This window comes from Lynx canadensis, chromosome E1 (assembly GCF_007474595.2).
Source record: "Lynx canadensis isolate LIC74 chromosome E1, mLynCan4.pri.v2, whole genome shotgun sequence".
In the NCBI taxonomy this organism is placed as follows: Eukaryota; Metazoa; Chordata; class Mammalia; order Carnivora; family Felidae; genus Lynx; species Lynx canadensis.
This window is the reverse complement of record NC_044316.2, coordinates 4,373,748-4,384,243: the sequence shown is the minus strand read 5'-3', so window position 1 is coordinate 4,384,243 and position 10,496 is coordinate 4,373,748. Positions and strand designations below refer to the sequence as shown.

Here is a 10,496-nt window from a genome sequence, read left to right as displayed (position 1 = left end):
CCAAGTAGGCACAGGTGTATATGCCAAGCCTACAGAAAGTGGGGAAAATAGAAGAATGAACCCCCCATCGTTGAGGTAGCCCAACTTTGACAGTTAGCATCGAACATGCCTTGCATCTTCCAAATTCCTTTTGCCTAGTTGTCGCTGAATTCTGGGTTCCTGAAGGGACTGGATCTTGGGCTCCAGGAAATCACAGCTTTCCTATATCCTTGGCATCAACCTTGAATAACCAGAGAGGACCCCCGTCACGTGCCCTTTCATTTCCTGGGGGGGGTCATCAAGGTGTTCGCTGGCAGAGACAGCTTTGAAGGGCAGTTTGCTGGAAGGTTCTGGTGAAACACGTGCTACCCTGTCTCCAGAATGCCCCATGGGTCTGCGTAGAAGGCATGACCTTCAGGTGACCTTCAGAAGGGCTCTGGAAAGCCTCCTTTGCCTGACTGGGAGATCCTACTGGGAAGTCGAGAGGAACGTAAAACCAGCATTCTATTTCCCCACTGTGGTTGTTCTGGAAGGTTCTGGCAGGAGTTTTTTCATTAGCCTAGAGAGCAAATAAGCATTACTTTCACCTCCTTAGGATACCAGGCCTGGAGGTTTTCACAAACCACTCTTCTGCGTTCTCAAACCTTCTAGAAGCGAAATCTCTTCTGGTCTGAACCCAGCCCTGCTCAGATGGGTAGAGCTGGGGCCTCGACCACAAACATTCCCCAGGCAGCCCCCTGCAACCGCTCCTTCCCACGGCCTCCTGAATCAGGTATCACGGCCTCTTGCTTTGCAGACGACAGAGCTCTGCAGAGAAGTTTCCAGAGGTGAAGGCACTTGCTCTAGGCATGTAATTAGTAAGCAAAAATTTGGGACTCGGACGAGCCTAATAATTGGAGTCTTCATTAATAAACGGAGAACTAATTATAGTCATCGAAGAGACTGTTCCTTTTCTGTTGTGATTAATTCTGAATTTATTTTTAGTCTTCAAAAGAACGGAGAGTCGTGGCGGGGTTTTGTTCTGAGAAGGAAACGCTCCCGTCCTAACAGTCTTCCTTGGCCAGCATATCGTGCTCAACCCGGGTGGCTTCTGGCAAAGCTCAAGCGTCTCCGGGGATCTGGGTCAACCTGAGCTACTCAGAAGGAACATTCCAGAACTATTTTCACACTTTGATAAGAGGGACAAAACTTAGGGATGAAAAAACTCTAGCTTCAGCCATGCTGTTGGGGAAAGAACTCAAGGTCTGTTTGGCTGGCCTTTGAGGTGAGAAAAGCAGGAATCCAAAGGCAATCCAGTTTTGGGTATGTTAATTGCAGCCCTCAAGCTGGAGGAGAGAACTTCTCTTTCATGTGACTTTGTCTATTTCCCCTGGGCTCCTTGGTGGATATTTTGTTGTTATTTACTCCCCAGAGGGCAGTCTTATTGGACTTCCCTGCTGTCTCCAGGGGCAGGAGGGAATGAGGCAGAAAGTTCTTTCTCCGCCCACGGGCCAAGACCAGCAAAAAGATGCACGTCAATTTCTGCCTCATACATTGTACTTACTTTCTCTGAAGCCCCTCTTTTCTTCTCTCCTCCTCTTTCTCTTTCCCGCCCTCCCTGCTTCTTTTGCAAATGAAGCCCCCCCCAGTTTTCTCGGGGACTTGGGGTTGGGCCTCTCAGTACATGGGAGGGGGAGGGGCTTGGCTGGGGGAAAGATGTGCCTGCTTCCCTCTTCCCTCTCTCTTCTAGCCCCAGAACATTTCTCTTACTTTTTTTTTTAAATTTTTTAAATGTTTATTTGTTTCTGAGAGAGAGAGCAAGAGTGCATGAGTGGGGGAAGGGCAGAGAGAGAGAGACACACAGAATCGGAAGCAGGCTCCAGGCTCCGAGCTGTCAGCACAGAGCCTGACGCAGGGCTCGAACCCACTAACCGTGAGATCATGACCTGAGCGGAAGTCGGACCCTTAACTGCCCCTGCCCCTGCCCTGGGGTGTCCAAAACCAAACTCTGCAAACTGAATAAAAACAAAGGAAAAAGAGGAGTTTATTGCAGTGTTTTTGGTTGCTCACTGGGGAGCTTAGGGCTCCAGGAACAGTGAGTTCGGAGTCGCTCACAGACCAAGGGTGACTGGGGAGTAAATGTGCAAGTTGTTTGTTTGTTTTTTTTTGGCTCATTGGTTGCCCAGTGGTCTTCTTTCTTACGTGGGGGTGAGAGCAGCAGAGTCAGGGGAACAAGAAGTCAGGAGAGCACGTGAACAGACTTGGCATTCGGCGATCGGCTGGTGTTCTAGAAAAGCCATAAATTCCTGCAAGGTCGGGTTGAGTTTTCCTTTACGCGCCTGCATTTGACGGGTTCCATTTTGCTCCGACAGAAGCGACTCCATTTTTAACTTGGTGCTATGATACTCAACTTTCAGGATCTTTGGCTGGACCTGTCTCACGTTCCAGATGGGAGAACTGGGAAGGAGGTGAACAGATCTTTCCGGCTCAGTGCCCGGTTTCTCCCAGACTCCAAGAGGAGATCCGGACCCAGTTATTTTCTCCAAAGTCATGATTCCAAAAAAGCTTATTTTCAGAATACTAAATTTCTTTTCCGCCCCACTGCCTTTTTTTTTTTAGTTTATTTATTTATTTATTTATTTATTTAATCTATTTAGAGTCAGAGACAGAGGCAGAGAGAGAAACCCCAGCAGGCTCTGAGCTGTCAGTGCAGAGCCCGATGTGGGTCTCCATCCCATGAACTGTAAGATCATGACCTGAGCCTAAATCAAGAATCAACACTTAACCGACTGAGCCACCCAGGCACCCCGCTTTTCTTTTCTTTTTTTTCTTTTCTTTTTTTTCTTTTCTTTTCTTTTCTTTTTTTGAATGTTGTTTTTAAGTAAGCTCTACGGCCCAATGTAGGGCTCGAACTCACGACCCAAAGATCAAGCATTACACACTCTACTGACCGATGCCAGCCAGGCGCCCTGTACTGTTTTCTTCGACAAACTGTACTGAAATACAACATCCCTACAGAAAAGTACAGGAATAGGTATACGGCCTGGAGAACAGCCCTGTGTAACTCGCACCCAGACCAAGAAGCAGATTACCACAAGCATCCCAGATGCCCTGCTGTGGTTCCTCCTGACTTCTAAGAATTTCTTACCCTTCAGTGTCTGGGTTCCTTTCTTCTACATTACATCTGTGGGATTTACTCACCTGTAGCAATGTTCTGTTCATTCTCCAAGAGTAGAGTTTTCCCCCACACAGGTCATCATTTATCCACTCTATTTTTTTTGTTGTTTTTTTAAGATTTAATTTTTACGTAATCTCTACACCCAACGTGGGGCTCGAACTCACAACCCTGAGATCAAGAGTTACGAGCTCTCGCAACGGAACAAGTCAGGCACCCCTTATCCGCTCTACTGTTAATGGACGTTGGGCTGTTTTCAGCTTTGCGCTGTTATGAATATTGCGTCTACAAACATCGTGTAGGTCTTTTGGTGAACATGTGAACCATCTCAGTTGGGCGCATACCTACAAGGAGAATTGATGAGTCACGTGTGCTAAATAAATATCACATGTTCCAAAGGGCTCCAGCCAGCAATGGAGGAGAGCTCCAGGTGTACCAGTCCTTATCAGTATGTGGCATTTTCTTTTTCTTTTTTTTAATGTTTGTTTATTTTTGACAGAGTGTGAGCGGGGGAGGGGCAGAGATAGAGAGGGAGACACAGACTCCGAAGCAGGCTCTTGAGCTATCAGCACAGACCCCAACGCAGGGCTCGAAATCACAAACTGTGAGATCACGACCTGAGCCAAAGCCGGACGCTTTGGACCTCGTAAGGATTTCAATTTGCTTTTCTTGACGATTAATGAGGTTAAGCACCTTTTGATGTGTTATTGGCCATTTGGGTTATCTTTTTTCAGTGAAATGTCTTTTGCCTTTTTCTTCTATGGAGTCACCCATATTTTTCTTACTGACCTACAGGAATTCTCTATTTATATCGCCACATATATCTCTCTAGCCCCAAGCCCAGCACACTGCCCATTTCCTCGTCTTAACCATTCGGTTGTTCAAGTTGCTGTTGAATAAACTAGCAAGGAAAGGGAGGCGGGGACCCTTGTGGAATGAATGAGGCTTTTATATATTCTTGTTTACGTTTTGGTTTATGTAACAGCTTTATTGAAGTATAATTTACATACCAAAACTTCTACTTGTTTTAAGTGTACAGCTCAATGATTTCCTGAGTTGTGCAACCATGGCCACAATTAAATTTTAGAACATTGTCATCACCCCAAAAAGAAACCTCGTGCCCATTTATTTATTCCCTATTCCCATCCCCAGCCCCAGGCAACCACTAATCTATTAACTGCCTCTTATAGATTTGCCCTTTCTGGAGTTTTCTTATACATGCAATCATACAACATGCAGCCTTTTGTATCTGATTTCTTATTTATTTATTTAGCGAGAATGAGTGGGGGAGGGGCAGCGAGAGAGATGGAAAGAGAGAAGGAATCCCAAGCAGGCTCCTCGTGGGGCATCATCTCACAAACTGTGAGATCATGACCTGAGCCGAGATCAAGAGTCAGACACTTAACTGACTGAGCCACCCAGGTGCCCTCTCCACAAGGTTTTTGCTTTTAAATATTTTTTTAAATTTATTTTTGAGAGAGAGAGAGAGAGAGAGAGAGAGAGAGCTCATGGTGGAGGGGCAGAGAGAGAGGGAGACACAGAATCCGAAGCAGGCTCCAGGCTCTGAGCTGTCAGCACAGAGCCCGACGTGGGGCTCGAACTCACAAACGGTGAGGTCTTTACAGGAGCTGAAGGAAGGAGGACGATCAACCGACCGAGCCACCCAGGCGCCCTTCCTTCTCTGCAAGTTTTTGTGTAGCTGTTCGTTTTGATTTCTCTTACGTAGATACCTAAGGTGGAATTGTTGGGTCATATGATAAATTTATGTTTAACTTTTTAAGAAACTGAAACCCTGTATTTCTCTGCCATCCATAGGCTGATGATGGAAAGGCATGTAAGACTGTCTTGGGCAGAAAAGAAATACCTGCCAGGCCACAGTTATCAATTAAGTGCACAGTGTCAATAGAAAGCTAAGAAAAAGACAGACTAAAGCCTGCTTTTCGGAATTTATTATTTTTTTAAATTTTTAATGTTTATTTATTTTTGAGAGAGAGAGACAGAGAGAGAGGGGGGAAGGGCCAGAGAGAGAGAGGGAGACACAGAATCCAAAGCAGGCTCCAGACTCCGAGCTGACAGCACAGAGCCCGACGCGGGGCTCGAACTCACGAACCGCGAGATCATGACCTGAGCCGAAGTCGGATGCTCGACCGACTGAGCCACCCAGGCGCCCGTGGCCTGGTTTTAGGAGTTTATAGCCTAATCCAGATGTTCTAACCCACGTGTTTATGGAGTAACTTGGCAGTATGGAAAATCTGAACACGAGCAGGGGCTCAAACCTGCTCATATTGCAAAATGAATTCAGAAAGTGCCAAATGCCTGCTTTTTGCAAGACTCCGTGTTAGCCTTTAAGAGGTAGAGCTAGAAATTAAAACACACGTGCTGTCCCTCCCCTGGGTTACGAAGAGTCTGCTCAGTGAAATAAGACTTATTGTGAAAAGAAGGTAAATAATCAAAGATTCAAATAAAAGTTCAAGACAGTAATACATCAGGGAGGAGGAAGGCAAAGGGATGGAAATAGATGAAGGAGAAAGTCATCTTCCCTTCGAGATCTTGTGAGAAAACAGAAACCCAGACGGTGTTTTTAAAAAATTTTTGGCATCCCAAAGATACACTTATTATTGCCTTGGAAATCTTAGTTCAAAAGGAAGTGTTAGATAATAAACAACCAGGACCATTGGAGTAGATGGATAATAATTGCCAACATCTGAATACTTAATACGCTAGGTATTGCTTAACATTGTTTACATTTTTACTTACTTAATTCTCTTAATAACTAGGATACAAATGCTACCAACATCTTCTAACGATGAGGAAAATGAAGCCCAGCAGAGAGGTTAAGTAAATTGCCCAAGGGCACACAGGGAGAAAGTGGCTTGAGGTAGTTTGAATAGGAGGAATGGAGAGCCCACAAAGCGAGCCACTAAGTACATTTAACCCTCTCAAGTCCCAGATTCCAGCTACTGGATTCAGACTCCAATCACAGATGGGGAAAGAAGCCTGAAGGTGTTAGGTATTGTCGAAGTTCCGTCTTTAGTAAGGGTTCGGAGATTGGGGTTCCAGCAGTCAATTCTATACAGACTGGCGGTGGGTTTCAACCAGAGAACCTTTTCTTGAGATGCTACTTGTAGCTGGGCCTACAAGGATACACCTGTCTCCTGACTCAGGCAGGGCGGACAAGAGGAAGCAGCCCCTGGTGTACAAGAAGCCAGATCTGGGGGCGCCTGGGTGGCTCAGTTGGTTAAATGTCTGACTTCAGCTCAGGTCATGATCTCGCATTTGTGGGTTCGAGCCCCACGTCGGGCTCTGTGCTGAGCAAGTCACTTGGAGCAGGGTGTATGGGACACTGAGTAGGCTGAGATTTCTCCAAGCTCAAACTGGATTATAGGTTGCTCACAAGGCACCCTGGAAGACTTGGGAGTTGCAAGAAGGCTCTGGACCTGTTGTCCTCACTTGAGCTGGGCCTTATCATCAGATGTGAAACTTGAGGTCAGTCTGCAAATAGTCACATGTTCCCCCATACAAGGAATGTGAGGCCCTTTTAGCTGATTAGGTCAGTTACTTTTAGTGACTGTTGCCCACATCAAATTTGGTAGTTCTGCTTTAAGGGACTCTTAGTGGGGACTGTGGTCAAGAGTTTTTTTTTTTTTTTTTCCCCTCATGTTTTTAGCCAAGCAAGGGTTTGTGAATTTGCAATCGATGGAGCATTATAAGCAATCTGGATTTGTCAGCTTGCCCGTGGCCAGAGGCCAGACTGAGGGGTTTCAAGGTTAGATAGCTTAAAGGCAGACTATGGCTCAACAGTGATTTTCCAAAGCTAGGGTGGCCTGGGCCCAAGCATTTAAAAAAGTTACTCAGGGGGCACCTGGGTGGCTCAGTTGCTTAAGCGTCTGACAAAGGTTCATGGGATCGAGCCCTGCGTCAGGCTCCGCGCCGACAGCTTGGATGGAGCCTGCTCGCCTGGAGAGCAGGCTGGAGTCCAGATGATCTTTGTAGGTACCCGGCTCATTGCATGGAACGTGGCGGCCTCCTGCTGTTTGTTGACTGAGTATGTGAGTGTAGACCTCTCCGCCTGGCCCACCTGGATTTCAGGAAGACTGGTACCCTGGGTGGGTGGGGGGGGGGCAGTCCCTCTCACCTTCCCCGCTTCCTCCATTCCTCCACGTATCCTCATTGGCCTGCCTCCCATTCGACCAACTCCTAACCCCAGTCTTTCCAGTGTTGAACATACGGCTTCCCGGCTCGGGCGCCAGGCTGCAAACCTGTCTTGGTGAGTCAAGTTCAGCCCGAGGTTCAACCCCGACAGCGGCGGCCACAGTCACAGTCCCTCCAGCGACCGCGGAGCCCGCCGGCGGCGGCCACCAGACCTACAAAGCCCGCACCGAAGGGCGTTGCTAGCGCCGCGGCTCGGGGCGGCGGGGGCGCGCGCGGGGAGACCCCTCCCCAGCGACCTGCCCCCTCGGCGGGCGTGGCCGCCCTGGCCCCGCCCCCGCCCCGCCCCCTCGCCTCCGCGCGAGCCCCAGCTCGGCCACCCCGGCCGCCAGCCCCTCTCCGCGGACCGCCCGGCCGCCCCCTCGCCGCGGAGCCGGGCCCTCGGCGATGCCCCGGATCCCACCACCTCCCCCGGGAGCTGCGCATTTCCGCGCGCCCGGGCGGCCCCCGCTCCGGCCGACCCCGGCGGCCGCAGCCCGCGCCCCGCGTCCCCGGGAAGTTGTCTCCGGAGCCCGCGGCGCCTGGGTCTCCTCCCCCTGAGCCCCGCCCCCCCGCCCCGCGCCCGAGCTGCGAGCCGCCCGGCCCGGGGGCGTCGCCGCTTTTGCTCCGCGAAGCCAGCGAGTCTCCGCTGCCCTGCGCCGCGCGCGCGTCCCCCGCCTGCCCGGGGACCCCCCGCGCACCCCCCGAGACGGCGCGCGCCCAGAGCGCGGGAGCCCGGAGCGCCGGGCGCCTGGGACCCCGCGGAGCCGCTGCCCAGCCCGCGGGGCTCGGCCGGGATGCAGGCTGCGCTGTGAACCCCGGCGCCAAGGCCATGTCCGGCGCCCGCTGCCGGACCCTGTACCCCTTCTCCGGGGAGCGGCACGGCCAGGGGCTGCGCTTCGCCGCGGGCGAGCTCATCAGGCTGCTGCAGGTTCCGGACGGCGGCTGGTGGGAAGGCGAGAAGGAGGACGGGCTCCGCGGCTGGTTCCCCGCGAGCTACGTGCAGTTGCTGGAGGTAAAAGGGGCGAGGGCCGGGGGGCCGGGAGACCCGGGGCTGCGGGGCTCGGCGCGCTCGCGTACCTGTTGCCCGCACCGGGGACGCCCCAGCCGCTCCCCGTCCGAGGGTGCGCCGCGGGGCGGTCTGGGGGTGCAGCCGCTGCGCGCCCCGACTCTGGGGGCGGTGGAGCCAGCGGGGCGCCCCTCCGGGCGGGGCGGCGCGGGGATCGCCCTCGGAGCGCCCCCCGTGCCGGGCCTCCCGAGCACATCGTGGCCGCCCTGAGGAAGGAGAACTTGTTGCCTGTGTGAGTTCTGGAGCGGGCGGGCGCGCTCCCGGCGGTGGCAGGGGGCCGGCCGAGGGCTGCGGAGTCCGGAGGTCTAGGCATAGAGGCTTGGAGGTTGGGGATCCGGAACAGCGGCGTCATCGGTTGGGCCCCGGAGCCCGGAGCCCGCCGACCCGAGGACGGTCGTGCTGCCCCGGGTCAGGCCGCCTGGGGGCCGCCCACTTGCCGGTCAGCTGAGCCGCCCGCCCGATCCTGGGGTTCCTCCCCTGGTCCAGCGCCCCCCAGGCCAAGGTCCAGAACCTAAAAGTGGTCTGTTCCGGGGGTTCTGGCCTGACCCCAGGGCTGCAGAGGACCTGCTGAGCCAAGTCGGCTGGCTGTTTATTGTCTGGGTGACAGTTGGGAGGTCTCCTTGTCCTCTAATCGCTGAGCTCTCGGTCACAGCCAGAGTGGCCTCCGAAGTTTCTGAAGTCCTTTGGTGGGGGGGGGGGGTGGGGGCTGGGGAGGAGTGACTTCACAGGCTATCCCCTTTCCCAAAGGGCTGCCAGATTGTTGCCTGGCCTTAAACAGGCGGTTACCCACAACCGTGTAAGTATATAGTGTAAACGTTCTGCTGAAACACCTCCCCAAATCACTGGAGACTGCATTTATTTATAATTTGACCCCTGACCTACTCTGCAAAGAACAGAGTAGGGAGTTTTGCGAGAAATTGCTCCGTGGGACCCAAAGAAAGAAAAAGAAAGAGAAGGAAAGATGGATGGATGGATGCATGGATGTGGTGAAATGGTTATGGGTGAGTTTGCTAAGAAATATTCTGTGGAAATGTGATCAGAACCACGGCTGGATTCACAGAGCCTTCTTCCAGGGTCCAGAGGGCAATGCAAAAATCCCCCCTCCTCCCGATGAATTAGGAGCATTTGAGCAAAATTTAGGCTGGAAGAGATTTCAGGGTCTGAGCAGAAGAGGACGTTCCAGGACGCTTTTGGTTCTGTATTTTGAGACACCTGTGTACTCAGGGAAGACTCAGGTGTGTTCCTCAGATCTGTGCCGAGGTTCAGAAGTAAAAGAAAGCAGGTGTCGCGGCCTCCCTGTTGGTGGCTCAAAAGCAGCCCTGGGAGAGCCTCCTCTTTTCGAGTTCCCCTGGTGACCACACTTCTCCAGGAAGCACTAATGTGGAAATTTGGCAGTTGTGGGTCTGTCCGGTCCGGAGCGTCCCTGGCTGGGTGCCCAAAAGGAGTGTTTCGGGGTGCGGGTGGGGCTGGTGGGGTCTTAGGCTGCTGTTAGCAAGAGTGGGGGCCCTGCGTTTCCCTCTGGGGAAAGGGAGGCTTGAGCCAGACCCAGGGGGCAAACAGAACGATCAGCCGGGTCGGACGCGTCCTGCGGGTAGATGTGCTGAGCAAATCTCTGGTGCGTGAGTGAGGGGCTTTTGGACAGCTGCCAACTGGTGACGCGCCAGGGGGGGTGCCCATGTGTGGGAGCAGTACCGCCGAGAGGGGGGCCCGTTTGTGGAGCACCCACTAGGCGCCCGCTCTCCTGACCGCTCTGTGAAGGGGGAGGCGCTCTCCCCACATCCCAGGTGAGCAGAAGTGAAAGCAATTGCCCGAGGGAGTAATGCTTGTGTATTTGCTTAGCCGTTCAGAGGGCTGAGTATTACCTCTGTGCCGGTTTTCAACGTGACAGTGTGGGCTCAACCGCTAACAGGCGAGGGAGGGAATGGTCTGGATGGACAAGAGCAGTCCCTGTAGGAAGGATCGGAGATCGGGCCCTTTGTGTCCGGGCATCTCGTCGGTGAGCAGGCTGGACCTCAGGGCGGAGGGCTGGGTCGGGCTGCAGGATATGTGGGGAGAGTCCCTGGGGGCTGGGGTGAGCCCTCAAAGGCAGACCCGGTTCGTGGAGAA

At 52.8% G+C, this 10,496-nt stretch overlaps 1 protein-coding gene across 1 annotated transcript in view; it reads left to right on the top strand.

Moving 5' to 3' along the window:
* The first annotated feature begins 8,138 nt into the window (after positions 1 to 8,138).
* GAS7 (growth arrest specific 7) overlaps positions 8,139 to 10,496 on the top strand; it is a 201,908-nt gene continuing 199,550 nt past the window's right edge. Inside the window, exon 1 of the mRNA XM_030295012.1 lies at positions 8,139 to 8,336. Coding sequence (XP_030150872.1) covers positions 8,154 to 8,336 — 183 coding nt within the window. The 5' untranslated portion in view covers positions 8,139 to 8,153. The remainder of the gene's footprint in view (positions 8,337 to 10,496) is intronic.